The 20,398-nt window shown below is 43.8% G+C and overlaps 1 protein-coding gene across 2 annotated transcripts in view; it reads left to right on the plus strand.

Moving 5' to 3' along the window:
- GORAB (golgin, RAB6 interacting) overlaps nucleotides 1-16,700 on the plus strand; it is a 70,382-nt gene extending 53,682 nt beyond the window's left edge. The window contains exons 1-5 of one of the 2 annotated variants that reach the window (XM_042873073.1): nucleotides 7,894-7,979; nucleotides 8,517-8,866; nucleotides 10,926-11,047; nucleotides 12,541-12,681; nucleotides 14,965-16,700. In XM_042873073.1, coding sequence (XP_042729007.1) covers nucleotides 7,919-7,979; nucleotides 8,517-8,866; nucleotides 10,926-11,047; nucleotides 12,541-12,681; nucleotides 14,965-15,436 — 1,146 coding nt within the window. In that variant the 5' untranslated portion in view covers nucleotides 7,894-7,918 and the 3' untranslated portion in view covers nucleotides 15,437-16,700. Of the gene's footprint in view, nucleotides 1-7,893; nucleotides 7,980-8,516; nucleotides 8,867-10,925; nucleotides 11,048-12,540; nucleotides 12,682-14,964 lie in introns of those variants that run through there. The other variant, XM_042873074.1, reaches the window with a different exon arrangement.
- Nucleotides 16,701-20,398: the final 3,698 nt, after the last annotated feature.

Consider the following 20,398-nt stretch of genomic DNA (forward strand, 5'->3'; position numbering starts at 1 on the left):
CACCTCCCCAAAGAGACAGGCTAAGGAGGTGATGGATGACTGTGATGAACCCCTCTCCCTTGATCAGAGATGATCTCCTTGAGGATGCATCCAGGTTTCCATCCTGGAACAGGACCCATCTCTTTTTGCATATGAAGGGATGGTGCAAGCCATAGGCCCATGTCTCAGACATGGGCTTGGAGATAAATGGAACCTTGGAGAAAACGTGAGGGTAAAGAGGTGAGAAAAGAAAAAATGGCTTGAGCTGATGAAAACTGCTTTCTTGCTCTGGGGAGGTGAGATTATGGTTATTCACAATAGGTTTGCAGGGACTGCTTCTAGAAAGCAGAAGCTGAGCACCAGCCCTTGGTTCCCTTCATTAAGCAGGGAAGGCAGCACACTAAATTTGCCAGTAAAATCGTAATAATAATAATAAAAACATAGTCCTTAAACTATCCTGTTTAAAAATAATAAAAATTAAGAGGTACTTGCCATTTCACATGTCGTCTGGTTTAGCTGCAGGGAGCAACGTGGCCCCTGAGAGCTAACCTGCTGGAGCAGATCCCCACTGTGTTCAAAGGCAGTGGGGAGACCTGAGTTTGCTTTCAGGTTGGGGCTGCTGAGGGTTTTGAAGCCTTGAGCAAGTTTTCAGATCTTTTTTTTTTTTTTCATGGCCGAGCAGTCTGGGGGAAAATATATTGCTGAATTGGCATGAAGGGGGGGATCCAGATGCTCCCTGGGTTACACTGCAGCTTCTGCAGAAATGCTGCAATCTTGGGGGCTTTCTATAAAACCTGGAGGACAAAGGTCCTGTCTGTGAGCACAGACAGTCTACTTCCCTAAACGAGGCTGATTCCAACAGTTGATCTTCATTTAATGCTCCCAAGCCAGATGAAAAAATGCAGACTGAATCTCAACATGTGTATGTAAGGGGGTTTCTAGTTGCTGGTGCACAGGTGTTGCTACAGAGATGATGTGGAAGTACCCTGATGCATGCTGGCTAAATAATCCTGCTTTTCTAAGCTAATCATGTTGGATTAAAAGGTAATGCTGGCTTGATCTCAGCTGCAAAGCTCAGGGTATCAGTTTGTCCTCTTCAACTCATCTTCAGTCTGTTTGGGAGTGCATTGCTACACTGAGCACGCAGACAGGAATTGCGGAGCCTTTCCTCCTGCTAGGAGAGGAATCTGGAAACGATTACAAGCTGCTCATGCTTAATCATTGGGTGAATCTTAAATGCCTGGCTTAATATTTTGCAGGACTGAAGATGGCATCTGAATTTTTGTGGTGTGCAGGTTACATGGCAGAGCATGTGGGCTTGGATGGTTTTGCTGTGTGTGTTTGAGGGGTGGCTGGTCCTGAGGACCCCATGCTTCCTCTGAAGTCCAGGTATCATTTCAAAGGAAATCCAAAATGCAAAAGGGGGGGGGTGGAGAGGAGGGGGAAATGGAACTGTTTTGCCTGATATTTGCGCAAACTGGCAGCTCAACCATGTTCTCATGCCTTACTGAGTCTGGCCATTTGTACTTCAAACTGAATTAGAAGAGAGTGTTACATGAGTTTAAAAAATGAAATCTCCTGGGAAAAGGAAGGCAACTAAAATAACCCCCATCTCTGGACTGGAGTCAGTCAATGAGAAGGAAAGGACGTCTATTGTTTTGCCTTCCTTAAATATCAAAAATGCTTCACATCAGCATTCTCGGGCTGAAGCTGTTTGCTTTACTGAAGGTCGCTGAGTTTAAAGACAGGTTTTCTTCATTTTTCAGACGGGCCTTAATTGAAAAGAAGAAATTGTGGGTTTTAGTTTGACTTTTTAAAAGATTAAATAGTCTCCAAGCAAACCAGAGTATTTTGTTACTGGTCAGGCAGGATGTTTCTCCTTGACCCAAAATGAAATGAGTTCTTCTGATTGTACTAAAAATACTTCGTCTTCACCTTGGCTCCAAAACTAGGATTTTCCACCAGTGCTTTTACTTTGGCGACCAGAAGAAACCCATCATCCTTGTTTTCACCTTACTGCTGCAGTAGTAAAGGGTCTAATTTTGGTTGCCCCTATTTTAATTGGAGCATTCCTTACTGAACTGATAATTTATTGCTAGCTGAGATCTGTGACATCCATGTTCACAGCCAGGGTGTGGTACAGATCTCTCTCCAGAGATCTTGGATTCCTCATCAAAGAGCTGCTAAGCTTCCCTGGCCTTCAGCCTGCTTATTTACAGTCTTTATAGCTCAGGCTCAGAACTTGCAGTTGATGCTAACTAATGAAGATATGGAAATCTTCATTACCATATGTGGCCCTGGTAAGCCTTGGAGGTGTTAGTCAGGCCTGCAGTTGTGCCAGAACATAACTAAGGAAAACACTTCCCTTGGAGAAACTGCTATAAAGCAGCTTCTATCAGAACATTTTGGAAGGCAGCTCCTGCCTTGGAGGGACGACTTTCCAAAGTCATAAAAGGAGGTTACCTGCTAGAGCCTTGGTAAGAACCAAGCTCTCTGCAGTTCTTCAGTCCTTTAAAGACTTTCTCCAAAATCCCATCTCAGTAAATGGCAGTTCCTCACTGAAGATCATGAGCTTTTTTTTTCCTGTTGTTTTTTGGGTTGTTTTTTCTTTTCCTTTGAGCTGGCTATGGAGAAACCATCAAGGCTTGGCATTGGGCATGTAATCTTAGCTGGCATCCTCAATCCTTTTTTGCTAGGGCCTGGGGAAGTACCCAAACCTTGGATGGAGCTGTTTGTTTGAGTGTTCTTTCAGCCCCATAGGCCAAAAATGAGCCAAAGCAGTGCAAGCTGATTAATTGCTACATCTATGTACACCACTATCTTGTGGGGGTACAGCAGGATGGGAGCAGGATCCCACATTGCTCCCTGAGGGCTACCACCACCTTACCTGCAACTGGCAGTTCTGTAACTCCCAAGTTCTTCTCAAATTAGGAGAGGTGAGGAGAGAGCATCTCCAGGTCATGTAACTGGAAGGAGATACCTGAAGTGGCCCGAACTCATTTTGGACTTGTTGGTCATGAGTGGGCATTCTGCAAGTAGTCAGAGGGCACTGAGGAGTATTTGGGGTGGTTTTCACATCATATAAGGGTCTACTGCTGGCTCTGGGTTTGGCAAACATCCATCCTTCTGTCTTCTCACTAGAAGAGGATGATTTCCCATGCTGACAAAGCTGGTTGCCACCAGGGATGGCACAGCCGTGTCCGTGAGTGGAGTGATGAGGTTGTGACAGCTGAAGGAGGAGGTGGGAATGGTGTGGGAAGCATCCTGGTCATGGGAACAAGACAAATTTCCAATGGGCTGGCAACAGTCATTCAGCATAGAGAGGTCAAAATTCTTGTACAGCAGCCTGGATGCCTGGACCCATGGGGCATCTATGGATCTGCATCTCTAGAGCTTGTGTGGGGATCCACACATCTGAAACCACTGAAAACCACATCTTGTTATCCCAGGACTGCACTGACCTCTGCTCTGTCTTGCTCGACAGATGTTTATTCTTAAAAATATCTGGTGGTGGAGACCCTGTGCTCTTCTGAAGCCGATTTTTAACATTTTGCTGCCCTATGTGCTGGGAAGTGCTTCCTCACATCCAGCTTTCTTCTCCACTTATCCACCCCAGACTTCTTTAGAGCTGCATTTTGTATATTTAAAAGCTACTATCATGTCTTCTTCCCTGTAATTGTCTCCCATGGAGACTAAACAACGGCAGTTTGTTCACTTGGGCATGTAACAACAATCAGTCTGTTTGATGGAATTCAATTTTTTTAGTGTAGTGGTTCTAATAACTCATTCTATGCCAAAACTAACAAACATTTCACAATTTTCTCTTCAAATCTCTAATTTTATCAATTGTTTTGACAATTAAGTTTACAATTTTTAACACAAGTAGTTAAAGCAACTGCATTCTAATTTTTCTATACAAGTGTTTGAATTATGACATCCATTGAGCAATACAATTAGGAAAATTAAAGAAACATCATGAAATATTTAACATGGTTTTTAAAAAGTATTCATTTAGAGACATTAAGAGATACTTAGATACTTTTAAAAAGTTATTAGCTGCAAAAATATTTCTTCAGCAGTATGAAAATATATAGCAATAATTGCTATAGTGTTCCACTTCTTTCACTACTCAGCTCTGGCTTTGCAATCCAAAGTGGAACGTTTATAATCTTTGGTAAATTTACATTCAGGATGAATTTTAATTTACCAAGAAGTATATGTAGGAATTTGTAATATTATACATATAAGTAACAATTTAAAAAGCTTATTGCATACTAAGCTTTCTTTCAGTTTGGATTTTATTTTTTGAAAATAGGACTTAAGGAGAAAAAACAAAGGTTAAAAGTAGAATGCACTGGGGACTTCTACATCCCCACGCCATCTTCACGTCCCATGCCCCGGCTGCTCCAGGGCTTTCCTTTGGTCTAGAGCTGCTCTCCTCATAGCCCTGCAGCAAGGAGAGGAGAAACCTGGCAGTACCTGCCCCCTCTTCACTGAGATTTGAGAAGTAAAACTTGGCCCTTGTAAAGTAAAATAGCTGTGGTTTCAAGCAGTAGGGGTCACAGGATTGCCCCTGAGGGCTCTATGAATAGTGGCTCAGAGGAGACGAGGTCATGGCCTTAAACTTCCCATGTAAAAGTGTACCTCTTCACAACAAAATGTATAAAGATCCACAAATCAAATGATGTTGAAAACCACTGGTTTCTATGGTTTAAGAAGCAGTCTTCCAGTGTAGTTTTCTCACCTGTTAGCTCTTTAGATAAGTGGGTTTCTGTTTCCCTCTAAGAAATTCCAAAAAACCAAGACTGCTGTAGTGCCAGAAATGATGGTGCTGATTTGATTCCAGTGTAGGAGAACAGATGCTGGGAAGATGAGGCCAAGGCAGAACAGGGCATGCAGCACCTCTGTTAGCCTATCCCGTAGTTGAGATCCTGTAATACAGTGATTATCCTGCCATGTGCTGAGCTCCAAGTTCCCAATGCAGGATTAGGGGTATGTTGGTGCTGAGCCAGGCATCTTGGCACTGCCCTGGTGAGGCTTGGTTAAAGGCTGTGGCTCAAGCACATGGCTGAGGTTAAGCACAGGCTTGCATGCTGGTTTGGATCAGGGCCTAGGGCTCAGTGAGACTGATTTCCACCTTGGTTTCTGAGTCTGGTGCTCCTTAATGGAGAGTCCTTGGGGGTATTTAGCCAGGAAAAAAAAAAGCTGAACGTGGAGATCAGTGTTGATGCTATACTCTCAGCAATCTAATCCACAGTCTGTTGGACTATGGGAAAATCCTAGCTGCCTTCACCAGGCTGCAGAGGAGGAGGGCCTCAACTGCACTCTTGTTTTCAGTGCCATGCTGAGAAGTTAATTACTTGAATTAATTATTTATCTCAGGTTCAGAACCTTCCTGGATAGTACAGCTGAAATCAGCGGAAGAAACTTCCATAGCATGAATGTGAAAAGCATCCTTTAAAGGAGAAATTAATTCTCAAAAGGCTGGGCTTGCTCCTTGTTCACACATTGGTCTGGTTTGGCTGGACATGGTGATTTGGCTCTGAAAAACAAAACTGCAGTTTGAACTAAACCAGTATCAGTAAGGTCCTGGTACAAATTGTGTCCATCCTGGGTTGAAATGTCAGCTGAGGACTGACCCTGAGGTCTGACCCTGAGGCCTGCCCTACAGAGTCAAAGTTGCTGGTCTGTGATGACATGTCCATCATGATCTGGGAATCTCAGAAGAAAAAAAAATGTGATCTCATGCTACTTGCTGCTTCAGGAGACAGCAGGCTAAAGAGGCAATATAAAACAGACACAGAAGGTACGGACATAACCAGGTCTGCTCATGAGGTAGCAGCTCTTGAATCTCAAAATGATACAGAAGTCTAATCTGGCCCCGGATGTAAAAGGAAGGTTTAGGTTATTTTTTTTTTTTTTTTTCAGTATGGTTTGGGTTGTCCATCATCTCTTTCTCAAAGTGAGAATGGAAAATAAGGTTTCTATTTTCTCTTCATTCAGCCTTATCCAACCTGTGTTTGCTTAGAAAATACTTTTTCATAGGTGTCAAACATTAGTTTCATGTTAAGCTCACAGGCCTTTAACCAGCCAGGGAACATGAACAGCCTCCATTTTCTGAATCTGCTGCTGGTAAATGCCCTGTGAAATGACTTCACTAGGTTATAATTGCTCCTGGAGAAGGCTGGCCCAACTGCTGGTAATTAAACCTTTGGCTGATGGAAACTGTTAAAGCTGATTGCTGCTTTGCCTATAGCATTGTAGTTAACAACTCAAAAGTCTTTATACTTTTTCTATAAAACACATGGGAGTTTTATGCCTGGAATATCTGCTGCAATAAAGAGAATATGGTGCTTCATTTTTGTTTGCAGCACTGAAACTTGGAAGAGAAGAAAGAACTGAGGTTCAGGAATGAGGTCTGGAGTTAGTGCTTCATGAGGCTCGTTCAGTTGGTACCTGTGGTTTCGGCACAGCCCATGGCAGGGATTTAGGTATCAAGACAGATTTAGATTCCTGACTCCAGTACAGGCATCTATGAGGGAATTAAGTGTCCTACGAGGCTGGCCAACACTGATGCATCGTAAAATTCCAGTTGATACCTGGTTCTGCTATCTGGGCTTCCTGGCTTTTGAGAGCATGCGAGTCAAGGCAAGATTACGGTTCTCATTCGATCTCTTCTGTGCTTGGTAAAGTTTCCCAGAGCAAGCTGTAATCCAGCCCGAGGGGCCATCCTGCAGCTTCAAGCCCTGGTTGGTGATGACCATGAACAGACCCCATGATGTCTATGACAGAATGGAGATAAATGTGCTCTGCTTCTTCTCCACTGGATGTCTGCCATGTCTCTGTTTCACCCTGGCCCACAACCAAGCTGCTGGTGAAAAATAGTGATGTGTCTGCTCCCCAAAGGCCAAATCCCAGTAGAAATGTTTGAAACCTGCCTGCAAGTGACAGTCCAGGACTCCATCTCCTCTGAGTAGGGTTGCTATTTATGGCATGTGTTAGTCATGCAGGAGCACTTAGAAGTGCTGCCGCAATAAATTGTGAACTCATGCGTGGCCATCAAATAATGAATTTGTTCTAGGAGACAGCAATTCTTCAGAGCTTGACTAATCCCTCACAGATTGGAAACCACAAGGGATGTTGTTAAGCACTGAAAAACATCCCCCTTTTATTACTGATGATGTATTTAAGTCTCCAGCCCACTGGACTGCTTTAGCTGAACCTGAGGCTTGTGTGTTCTACCTGATGTTCTCCCAAAGGCAGGTAGGTTCATCTGCAAGACCTGTGGTAGGCTTCAAGTAGTGGCTAGAGTTTGGGCTGGCTGGAAAACATGCATGCTGTCATGGCTAGAGAGAGAATGTTGCTACATCAGGAGCCCATCCCTCCCAGAAAGGGATGCGTGACTTTGTTAGCACTGAAATAATCATTTCTCACGTTTAATCTCATATTTCTTTATTAGTTTGTGTAGGTTGGGTCTCGGCAATTATTTGGCGGAGAACACGTGCCCGGGCTCACACCTCCCTTACTGCACAGGGCCCAGGGATGTGTTTTCTGTGCCCCTACAAATACAATTCTGAGATGCTGCAGAGAAAAATACCTCGCTAAGACTGCCTAACTACGATCTATAAATGGCCGGGGCGTCGTGGCGTTGCTGCTTTAACGCTGCTTTATTAAGGAGCCCCGCAGACGGGGCCCCGGCCCTGCCCTCCGCTGCCCTGCCCTCCGCTGCCCGCTTCCCGCTTCCCGCATCCCTTCAGGCCGCCATCTTGTGCCACTGCGTTGCCATGGAAACGCGAAGCCCCCGCCGCGTCGCCATGGAAGCCGCACGCTGCCGGTCGGGCCTGTCCGCAGCGTTCGCCTGCTCAAGCGGTGCGGCGGCGGCGGGGCAGCCTCGGGGCTTGCGTGGCGCGGTGCCCCGTGAGCGGAAGGAGGAAGCGCCATGGCCGGTGCCGAGGGTTGGGCTGGTTTCACGCAGGAGGAGCTGCGGCGCCTGCAGCGAGGTACGGAGTGCGGCCGAGCTCGAGGCCGGGCACCGGGGAGCGGCGGGGCCGGGCGCGGTGCGGTGCGGTGCAGCCAGCAGGCCTCGCGCTCCTAGCCGTGCCCTCAGCCCGATCTCTTGTGCCTACGCCTGCCTGTCCTCCGGCCCGCTCGTGCATCTCTCTGCCTGTCTTCGCCTTGTTCTTCACTATCCCTCGCTTTATAAAGCCCGAGTTGCCCACTGGACCTCCTTTGGCCCTACATCTGGCTCTCCCCTGGACTCGCCTCTGCTCCTCCCCGAAGTTCTTCCTTTAGTCCCCCGCTGCCAATCCCTTTTTCCTCCCTCCTCTCGTTTTCGGATGCTCGCATCCCCTAAAACCGCCGATTCCTAGACCAACAGAGCGTTTCCAGGCTCCTGGATTTTCCTCAGGATGCTTTCCCTTGATACCCAGATGTGTCTTGTCCTTAGGTTGGTTTTGCCCCAGTGTAGCCAGTTTACAGTCCATGTTTGTTTTTAAGGCCTGCTTTTAATTCTCTTTCTCCCCCTCATCCATTGATAGATTTATCTGAACCGCTGGAGCAGCCGCGTCGTCCCCAGCCTGCAAATAAGAATTGGAAGCAACTGCAGCGAGAAAAAGCTCTCCAGCAACAATGCCAGAAGCTGGGACTGCAGGGTGGAGCAGCCTCGGTTCCTCCTGAGCAGTTGCTGTCTGCACCAAAACATAAACCTTGTAATCCTCGGCAGCCCGTGCCAGCATCACATCGTCCTTTAGCAGAGCAAAGGCAACGTGACAGCAAAGATCAGCAAAAGGAGGCGAGGCCAGCAGGTCCTTGTGATGGTAGTGACAGTGCCCGGAACCTCACTCCAAAGACAAGCACTACAGTGGAGAAAAAGAAAGTGGAATTGTTAGTAAGTTGGTAAAATTGGGGGATGGTTTTATTCTGTGTGGATTTATTCTTTTGTTTTACCGTAAAGCGAAATTGAATGTTGAACTTTCCTTTATCTAACAGGGAGGTGTGAGAGAGAATGTTTTCTTCCTCTGCTTTGAGCCTTTGCTTTTCATCTCTAGTCAGTTGGGTTAGACCTGATTCAGTACCAAATTATGTCATTTAATCCATGCAGAAAAGCACCATGACTGCCTGAATAATTTCCTATAGCAGTGGGACTGTGAATCGAGGAGGTGTGCCTCAGTGATTTGTGAAGACCTAATCTCATCTGGATCGTGTTGCATAGACAAGCCAGCATCCAGAACAGAAAGTAGCTGTACCTTTTGAAAGTAGATATATTGTGAATGGGAACACAGAGTTACAGAAATTACAATATTACTGTAGATTTATTAATATCTCCTGTTAAGGAGATAAAAATTTCCATTTTAAAGAATTCTCTCTTTCACAATTCGAGTTCTCACTCTTTATCAGCCCATATTGAGGTGTCTGTCTCTCCCCAAAGCATCAGAATGGTACCTATGAGAGAGAAAGGAAAAAGTACGGAACGCAGCTGGGAGCCTGACTGCATGAGGCAGTTACTTTGTTCATCATCCAGAATACATACAGTAGCCTATAGAAGGAAGCTGTTGTCTAAATATAAGAGAGGGCAGGCATTTTTAATATGAAATGACTGGTTTTACCTCCTTTGTGCTTTTTTTTCCTGCCTGTATCCAAGTGTGAGGTTTTTTTTCCTTGAGTGCGCACAGTTCTGCATATGGTTCTCTTGCCTGGATAAAAGTACCTGTAGGATTTTAGAGGGAGCCAAAGGTGCTTCCCATTGGAGAGGATTCTGTCCAGTTCCAAGAGCAGTGGCAGGATGTCCTGTTTCTCACAGATACATCATGAGGGGCAGCAGCTGCTGGCTGTGCAGTCACCTGGCTGGGATCACCCAGCTGCAGAGAGCAGTCTCTTCATGAGAATAGCTGCACTTGACAGAGCAGTACCCAGTTATTCCTGTGCTCAGTGGGTGTACTGACTGTTCAGCTCCTTCCCGCTGGTGGTGAAAAATACATTTTCTGTGTGTGGAAGGTAGTTGAAGCATAGCAGAGAAGGTGTAGGGAGCAAATAACATCTAGGTGCCACAACCACCCACGAATCTGCTGAAGTTATTCAAGCCTGTGCAGTCCAATTTAAATCTTGTCCAACATTTTTCTCGGTATGTGGTCTTAGGAATAGAATGGTGAGAAGTCTGAAGAGATATTCTTGTGCAGGAATGGTTTTTAAAATAAACATAGCTGAATTACTTTGGCATTGTTAAACTGAGCAAGACCTTGGAACAGAGACTTCTCAGAAGGCGTGAAGGATGGAAAAGCAGGATGGAAAAGCAACAAAGCAGGTTTTGTTTCCCCTTAATCCTACCCAATTGCGTTCACACAGGTTGTCCCCTCTCACCAAGAACCTTGTCTTCCATTCTCTGGGATCAGTTATATCTCTCAGTAGTTGTGGTGGCCTAGGAAATGGAATCAATGTAACTCTTTCCACAGTGATAAAAGGAAAATCCTGTTTTCCTCATTAATCAATTTCATTGTATTTTTTATCAGCTCTTCTTTCCATCCGTTTAATTGTCTGAGTGCTCTGTTATAAGGCAGACAGATTGTCTGTCTGATAAGAAAAAGCACTTTCAAAAAAAGAGGCTGCATTGGCAAACTGAACAGATAACTCATAGCAGCCAGTAAGAAGACTGGAACTGCTTCGACCCAGTGGTAAAGCACAACCTTTATGTGAAAAATCTTATCCAACTCTGAGGAAGTGTTGAACGCTCTTTCTTCCAGCAATCATGGAGCCAGCAGCGTGTTTGCATGTGACGATTTGTGTTCTGATCAGCACATTGCATCTGAAAATGTTTATTGGTCTCAGTGACTTCTTGCAGAAAACTGTTTATTGTTCCTTCAGCCTATTTGGAGTTTGCTCCAGGAAACATGATGTTTATTATCGGTGTTGTGTGGAGGACAGGGAGCGAATTGAACTCGCTATCAATTTTGATCTTCTTGTCAATGAGCAGGCAGGAAAAATCACGGTGGGAGATCCTCCAGCAAGAGCAACGGCTGATAGAAGAGAAGAATAAACGCAAGAAGGCACTTCTGGCCAAAGCTATTGCTGAGAGGTAAGGGCCTGTGCTGCAGTGTGGGCTGAGAAAGAGGTTCCTTTCAATCTGCAACCAATTACATATCTTCTTTTAAAATCTCCTTCTTTCCCCCTCTCTTTGCTCTTCACGTACTGCTCCACAAATTAGCAGCTGTGACAGACAGTTCCCTGTGATTACATGCTTGCCACGAGTGATTAAGCATTTTGAGTTTGACTTACTAATATGTGAAAAGTGTTGAAAGGAAAAAACTATCAAGCTTTAAGAAGTTTTTTACACTTGGCTGATTAAAATACATAGAAATTCATGTGTTCTTAGAGTTGTTAGCTCTTGTTTTTCCAGTGACCAGACTTGAAAATAGTGTTGTCCAGCAAGATAGGTAAAACTGCAAGTCAGGCAAGGTTTGTGAGGAAGAATATTGGAGCAGCTGATAGTACTGAATCAGGGAAGGTGATGCACAGCTTTTTGGCTCACAGTCCTTTCCCAGGAAAGTGTCATGTTCTGCCCATTGAAGCTCTTGAGTAGTAAAGATGAATTAATATCAGTACTGTGCAGAAGATTCTCTTTGACCTTCTAAAGATTTTGTTTTCTTTTGCCTTTTCTAAGTAACAAGTAACTGTGGTCAGAGTCACTGTGAGACAATGCCACCAGGCTGGCATAAGGAGAGGGAGGAAGACTTGGAAGATAGTGGACAAGGAGCTACAGCTGAGATTTAAAGGTCTTCAGGCTCTAAGTAGCACTGAAAGATGTCTGCTTCTGTTCACCTGCATCAGCTGGTCAAATGAGAGGTGGTGTCACTTCCTACCCATGTTCTGGAGTAAAGCAGTGGCTGAAAAGCACAATTTTGCTGTTGAGGAAGAATGACAGTTGCAAAGTGACCTGGTGTAAAATCTTGTTGCAAGTTGCTTATTTGCCTGAGCGAGAAGTCCATTGAAGCCTGCTGCCCTTAGCAACGTTCAGTTTTCAGAGCTTGGGAATGAACAGGCTGAGCTGAAAAAGGTTGCATAAGGCTTGGTTGCAGTCCTTTGTGTTTGAGGTAAAACTTTCCATTGACTTCACTGGGATTTGGCCAGGACTTTTGGGAATGATTTTACAACGGGGAAATCAAGCGTAGGTTAGGTGGCTTTTTGGCCCCTTCTAGCTGGACTTCTTTGAAAGGGGATATTTGTAGGACTGAATACCCTTCCCCCTCTTACTCACCCTCCAGGTCTTTTCCTGTTTCCTTATGCTGAGAGCTGCTTAGATACAGCAACTACTTGTGTATTTCCTCAGTGAAGGAACACAATCCATTTTAGGTACTTTCAGTATAGTCATTACGTAATTTTGATGTAGTCCTTTAATAGCAGACATTTTAGATCCCTGTGGATATTAAGTAAGATCAGCAGTCTGAAACCATAAAGGAGTAGCCTTCTGAGTAGCTCATAAAGACAGTAGTTGCTTTGCAAATGTAATGAAGCCCATTATGTCAAGAAAAGAGGCTCGCAAAGAAAAAGAAAACATCTTCCTTTTTGCAGATCCAAAAGAACTCAAGCTGAAACAGTGAAGCTAAAAAGGATTCAGAAGGAGTTACAAGCTTTAGATGACATGGTGTCTGCTGACATCGGCATCCTGCGCAACCGCATTGACCAAGCCAGCCTGGACTACTCCTATGCCCGGTAAGTGCCAGGCAGGGAGGAGGAGGGAACAGCCTTTCCTGAGTAGAGGGAGCAAATATTGTTTCTACTCACTGAAGCAGTAATGGAGTGAGGTCGCTGTAATAATGCTTATGTAAAGCCCCTCAGACTGTCTGCTTAGAAACCTTGAGGTAAAAGTGTGCTTTCTATTTCCTCGTTTTCCCCTTGAAATCTGGAAACTGAAGTTTGTTTTCTGACTGCAGACTATGCCTTCCAGCTTCGTGCTGTTGTGAGGCATACTTACTGCTTTAACTGTGCTGTTGTCCTTAAGCCCTGCTTTATTGTATCTTCTTAGGGAAAAGAGATCTTTTCCAAAAATCCTAAGTTTCCTTTCAAGGAAACTTGACTTTTGATGACAGGTCTGGTCCTGCTAGAATCTATGGGACCAATTAAGCTTAAAACAGAATTCTGCTGAAGTGTTTTTGGAACTGGGAGGAAAAAGTAAGCTTTCCCCCTTCGCAATGTGCCTTTAATCACTCTGGTTCTGATGAGTTCCTTAAGTGCAAGAAATTAATCGGAACACCCTTTTAGCTGTGGGTAAACCACAACATCAGTAGATAAACATCAGCATGTTTATGTAGTCGTTGAATAAAATGGAAATGTTTGGTTGAGGTTTTTGGTTCAGGATTCAATGTGTGAAATGTCTATTTCCACCTAAGAATTCTGCTGTATGTCAACCACAGGCTAATAAGTGTGGTAATTAGTCTTCAAAAAATACCAGTAGTAGCTTAAAAAATAAGGATTTGGGTTGCATGATTATCATTTGAAATATCTAAGGTTAACTGCAGTTTCAGTAGCTGAGTGTGTATGGATGCTGAATTTCTTATCCTCGAGAGGGAAACATTTCATTGTATTTTTGGCTTAACTCTGCTTTCTGAAACTGCTAAACACTCTTACAAATGTCCTTATCCAAATCTTCTAATAATGTGTCTCTTTGAAATGCTTAATAGCAAAAGGGAATGTAACAATCAGCTCCAGGTTTTGGAAAGCAGTTTATAGTGAGGGTAACAGAGGGGATATTGGTTGGACAAAGGAGATGAAATTCTGAAACAGTGATTTTGATGGACTTAGTAAATCTTTTTGTGAGGGAGAGATTTGGAAGCGTGAGTTGCATAATTACAGTGCTGTAGTTTTTGTACATTATGAGCCAAAGCTGATTTCTTTTAAGTGGTGGTTTTGAAAGCAGTTTTTTCAGTCCTTGGCTTCTATTTTTGGGCTAAAACCCAATCTTTTTCACTGGGTCAAGAAGTGCAGTGTTAAATAATTCTGAGCACGTGGTTGATGGCATCTGACAGTTACTGTGGAATGGAATTTTAATAATTATGGTGTGGAGAAGATATGTGATTTTGGCCCAAATGTTTGACCATGCAGAAGCTTCCAGCATAGTGTTGGCTCTTCCATTTTGGATACTTGACCCAGGGAAATCTTGACTTTCTTGTTTTGTTCTCATTCCTGCTGAGCAAGATTGCATCTCTCTCTCTAATAATTAAGCTGAATTAATATACAGTGTCAATGAATGTAGTTGAAGATACATCACTAACATGGACACCAACCATTAAAGTGCTGCATATCCGGGATACGTCGACCTCAATAAATATTTGGAATATTTCCTTTTGGCTATATTTGCCATGACAGGAAACACAGATTGGCAGGAGGTATGTCCTGGGGGAATGCTTGCAATGAAATTCTACATCTGTTGCCACACAAAAGTTGTGATCACTATTGATGTCAGATGCTATGTTAATCTGTGGAGTTCGTGACTTTCAGAATGTGTATCTGGGTGGCCAGAAGAGTCTGCATCTCGATCAGATCCAAGTGCAAGTATGTATAGCACCCTCATAGCATCTGTATCCGTTGTGCTGACGGTTGGACTAGAAAAACTCCAAACTGCTTTACAGTGTTGCAGTTTGCTGGATAGTTGTTCATTTGAAGTGTGAAAACATTACAACTTCTGAGGGTTTCTTTCTCCTGCTAGTGTTGCATCTCTTAAAACTGGCGGTAAAAATGCTTGCTTGCAATTCAATCTCTGTATTTCAGACAAGCAAATTAACTCTTGCAATGTAGGAGCAATGGAGGCCAATGTGTCAAAAGAAGATGGCTTAAAGCATTTGTACTTGTTTCCTCCTCCCCCTTTAAACTAGGGTAGCAGCATATCATGAAACAACTGGCATAATGCATTTCAGGGATGCTTAAAGTGTCTGTCCGTGTGGCAGATTGCAAAGTGCTTTGAGATCTAACCCATGAGAAATGATGCTGATTTTGCAGGAAGCGGTACGACAAGGCTGAGTCGGAGTACGTGGCAGCCAAGCTGGACCTCCAACACAAGACAGAGATCAAGGAGCACCTCACAGAGCACCTGTGCACGATCATACAGCAGAACGAGCTCCGCAAGGCCAGGAAGCTGGAGGAGTTAATGCAGCAGCTGGAAGTGGAGGCAGATGAGGAAAATCTGGAACTTGAGATAGAGGTGGAGCGGATGCTGCAGCAGCAGGAGGCAGAAGCAGGGAGACAAGCCAGCCAGTCACACAATCGTGCTGGGACAGCTAAAGAAAACTCAGCTCCCACTGTTACAACAAAGGAGAGTGAGCATGCTAACCACGCTGCTGCTTCTCCTGCTCTCTCTGAACAGTTGGTGCTGTCTGAAAACTCTGGTACCAAATCCCTCTCTGATATGGACAACCAGACTCAGGCAGTAAATGTGACTCCAGGAGACTCCCCAGCTTGCTCTGCTACATGACTACTATTTTCAGCCAGCTGGTTATGGATATGATACTCTCTGCAGGCTTGTGGGCTGTATATGTTATCTCTGGGCTTCTGTGGTGCCAGTAATATGCACTTCATTTTAGAGGATTTTTTTTTTAATTCTTTTTGAGGAAGATCTCTTTTAGAGATCACCATCTGTCCTTATCATTCTGTTCTCTTAGGTTCAAATTCTAATGCCCAGCTCCTCATGGGTTGTTGTACCTTCCACATATGATACTTGGAAGCAAACAGGGTTTCTTCCAAGGGGTTTTCTGCATAGCGGTATCACAGATACCTGTTTCAAACAGTGTGCAAGAGATACATATCTACAGGAGAAGGCTTTGCCACTTACTCTGTTTCTAGACACATTCTGTCCCCTGACAGATGCAATATGATTTTTATCTTCCTTTGCATCCATAAGGGATAAGTTTTCAACGGTTTTAATCCAGTGAAACTCAAGAGTATATTTTAATTATCTTCATAGCTTATACTGTTTCCTGTACCTGATTTAAGGGATAATTGTATATTGGGAGAAATTGCAAAGTTAATTGTAATATTTCCTACGTATTGCTTCCTATTTCTTTCAGATAGCGCTATATCACACAAAGCTCCATACTGACAATGAATTGTCTATGAACTCACAGCTGCTATGATTTAACAAAAATAATGGGTGACAATTTAAGACATGGCAGAATGTATGATGCAGAAGTAGAAACAAAGAAAACAGAATTATGATTAAAAGTATTCCATTACAAACATTTTCCTCTATCACTGTTGCCTCAAAATGCTAATAATCAGCAGGGACCTTGCAACGAATAATTCCCACAGCATATTGGAATGGAGCCCATTTTCCTGTAATGATCAGTGCATTCTGTTGCCTGAAGAGTGGGTTTGTACCCCACAAGAAGTTGAGCTATTTCCCTCTGTTGCTGTTGAAAGGCTTTAGAAAACTCTTCCAGGTGGAGAAAGTCTCAGGAATTAAAACAGAGGACATATGAAAGCCTCCAGTAGAGACTGATGCAGCTGCAAACCTTGGGGACGCTGTAGCTATCCACTTTGTAACAGAGGAAAGCTGCTTTCACTGTGGCAATGTTTTCTGTAATACCTGACCTGAACACGTCAGAGTTTATGAATGAGTTACTGAGTGATGCCATCAAATGTATAAATGGGACACTAATTGTCTCTATGGCTTTAACAGTGGAAACAACTGTGTCACTACATTTCATTTTTATTCTATTAATAAATCGGTGCATCTTCTACGTGGTGTGTTTGCTTTCAGTTTTGATATCTGATACTAATACCCATATCCAAGACTGTTTTTCCACAGGAGGTGATAAATGACAGAATCAGATACGTCCCTTGGCAAGTTTCCTCTATGTGAAAGTAAAACCTTGAAGAAGGCCGTTCCAGTGTATGAAAATGTATGGGGCAAAGACATGGCAGGATACAACTTGGCAGGAGTTTTGTCTTCTGTCTGTGGTCTGAGACAGCAGTGAAAAATCGCTTCTGGTGCCTCCCATACACAGGGGAAAGGAGGATAAATATTTCTAGAGAAAACTCTCATGATTAGGACTGATTAAAGTTGGGAAAGCCTAAAACAACCTTTGAGATGCACAGGAAACGCTGCTGTGTTGCTGATAGACTTCTTTCTCTGATATTTTGCTGAAAAAAAAAGTTGGCCTAACAACCAAGTATTTGATTGCATTTTGAAAAAAAAATGGTGACAGACTTCCTTTGCCCTGTCTGCAATTGCAGAGCAGCTTGTAGCAACCTGATTATGGTTTTCAAAGCTGGTTACTGGTAAGTGCAATAATAATTTAATTGTACTGTTCTTGTTTCCATCCTTTGCAGCTGTCCCTAGTTGCTTCTCAAGAGAATCCTAAGTCTTACTGGGTAAGTCTGTTCCTCATTACAGTTATATTCAGCTCATCGAGGGGCATAAAGAGGAGCATCTGACAAGATTTGAATTGTAATGGTGTTTACAAGGTACAAACGCATACACTTTGGCTTATAATTTGTGGGTCTCTGCTATGCTAACGTATTGAAATAGACCTACTGATTGCACCTTGTTGTTATTACCAATATGGTTATTGTCTGAATGCCTCAAACCAAAAAAGGTGGAAAACTGGAAATTCAAAGATCTTTCAGATAACTACTCAGGAACATGAGTTTTCTGAAACAGAGTAAGCTTATGTCCATTAGAAAGGCTTAGAAGATGGAAAATTCTCATGTACCATGCTGATAGTGCTGGTGTTTCTGCCTCTTGGGAAAATGTTATTGTTAGAATCAGCAGTTTCTGTTCTCTCACTAGTCTCTCATCGAAGTTCTGGCCAGTTCTCTCTGTATTTAACTTCTGAGCTTGCAAAATGAAGTGAACTGGCTGCACGCCATATGAAGCGGCCACATGAAATAACAATAGGCAGCCTAGCATTTGGTTGCTCTCTCTAGGCAGGAAGCCGAAGAGTTAAATTGTTTGATCTGAGTTATGAAGCCTTTCTCTGACGTGTGATATAAACCACTACCATGGTGTCAGTTCCACTTTGGAAATTTGCAAATGTTTTGATGGGTGCCAGTGTGCCGGTTTAACAGTCCCCCTATGCCGGAGCCAAGCAGTCCAGTCATAATTGTAACAACATGTGTGCTGGTCAGAAATGCCAGGAGATGATTTTGGTGCAACAGAGGAGTTGGGTTTTTTTTCTTGTTTTTTTTCCTTGAAGAAAACAGAACAGTTGGAGTTGAAGCTCTCCAAACAAAAGCCTTTTCTACCTTAGTAGCGGTCAACATGTTTTATTATGTTTGGCTCTGCTGTTGTTAGAATGCATCAAAGGCAGGTGCACCTTCCACTCAGCGTGTTGCACCTCTTCAGAAAAGTGGAGAACTGCAAAATTCAGATGAAGCTAAGAGCAGGGAAGCAGATTTTTAAGTGAGGGCCAGTTGTTTGTGCAGGTGGAAGTCTGAATATGAAACGTGCTGGGGTTGAACATCATGGCAGGGAAAATGGAGTGATACCTGACGGTACCACTGTAGGGCTCAGCACAGGAGATTTGGTTTCTCCTGTGGCAGTGCAGCCATTTCTGTGTTGGGCTACAGAATTTCCACTACGGGAAGAAGTAGAAAACACCAATGTATGCTACTGTGAGAGTGTTAAAGGAGTACAACATAATTGCTCATGTTGCAGTTTGGCCAGGATGTTGGGATTAATGCTCCTTCCTCTATCAAGAAATGTTTAAGTGAGCACAGATGGTCACGGCTCAGACAAAATAGCATTAACTCCAGCAGTCCAGGGTTCCTATGGATATCTAGTGTGTGGTGTAAAGCACTTGGACAGTCCCCTGTTTGATTGTATATCCAACCAGCTAAGTTGAGCTCTTGAGAGGCTTCATCTTAGAATAGCTATCTGGTAGGGATTTAAGTTCTCAGTCGGCCATGTTTCTCCCTAATACCTTCTGCAACATTCTGAAGTCTTTGCTTTGAGTCCATATCCCACCTAAAGAGAATAAGGACAGACTAGGATAGACTAGCAAGAGTAGTTGGTGTACTGCCTTTCCTGACTAGCAGTATCAAGAACATGCTAGATGGGATTGCTGATAGGAAAGTCACCCTATTCAGAAGTTCTAGATCCAGAGACAGGGATAGAGCACTTCCAAATTGCCCTCTGTGCTGGCACCTGCTGCTTTGCGTTTTTTGCTTAGGACTGTAGGATCTTTAGACTTTCCATTCTCTGCAAAGGTTCAAACTTGAATGAAAACCCTGACAATATGGATTGTCCCAGCCTGAGACCTGTTACTTTATCGGACTCGCCTTGTGTGGGATCTGTGAGTAGCTCTTGGTCTTAGTTTAGTACGATTCTGATTCTGTATAGACATGGAGGCTTGGGATAATACGAGCTGAGACATTTCTGTGCTCTTCTCTAATGCATGCCATTGCTGTGTGTAAAGGTTCATACTGTGGTTGAGAGCTAGATAAATTTTTTATGCTGGCCTGATTCAGCCCAGAAATTGTACGTTTGACACTTTGGTATTGTATCACAGTCCCTTTCCTAACTCTGTGCATATAGGCAGGTGTGGGTACAAGGGACAAAGGCTCTTGCCAGTGGCAATGCAGGCAGGGAGTAGAGATGTGGGCTGGTATAATGGAAACCACATGCTTGTTAAGTGCCCTATTTAGGCCTGTCTGCATGGTCCTATTAAAGCGAGTGTTGGCTCCTTTGATGGGGCACGAGACTGGTTTCCTTCATCATTTACCCTGATTTATGTCCCAGCAGCAAACCTGTACGTCAGTGGGGAAAGACCAAGTAACAAGAGAGGTTAGCCAAGCCTCACCCCCTCGGCATGACAGAACATCAGATCCTTGAAATCCTTGCCTTTGGCAGCCTGTTAGTTGCAGGGTTTAAATCATGCCTTTTAAGATGCAGGTAGAGACACTAAAAAGCTTGGGCCTTTCTGAATTAGGGCCTGGATTGTGTAGTTAGAGTCATTTTCTCAATTAGCTAAACATAAATCAATATAACGAGGCGCTTGGGAGCATTGGGCAGGTTTAGTACCTTGTCTCTCCTGCCTCTGTCCTTACTGCTCCCACCTGGTTATTTGGCTGATCTGCTGGTGATTTTATTTTTCCACGCTGCCAGAGCCAAGCAGTGGGTTTTAGTGTCTGTGCTGGTTCTTATACCTGGCACTTGTGTGTGAGAAGTGATAACTAGGAGAAATTGGTCTTAGTGAGATCTATGTGGCGTCATCCTTCAGAGAGGGGAGGCACTGTCCTGTTGAGTAGGAAACAATGATTGGAGGCACAAGCACAGAAAATGTAACAGCAGCAGAGATGCCTTTCAGAGTGATACCCAGAACTGGAAAGCACTTTGTGCTCTCCAAGCCATAACTCCCTTTCCAGGCCTACACCGTGGAAGAACTGTGCTGCTTTCCAGAGATTGATGGATAATGGAAAGGGGATGGGTGCTCTG

Source organism: Lagopus leucura, unplaced genomic scaffold (assembly GCF_019238085.1).
Source record: "Lagopus leucura isolate 7727_CA_CO unplaced genomic scaffold, USGS_WTPT01 Super-Scaffold_100009, whole genome shotgun sequence".
Lineage (NCBI taxonomy): Eukaryota > Metazoa > Chordata > Aves > Galliformes > Phasianidae > Lagopus > Lagopus leucura.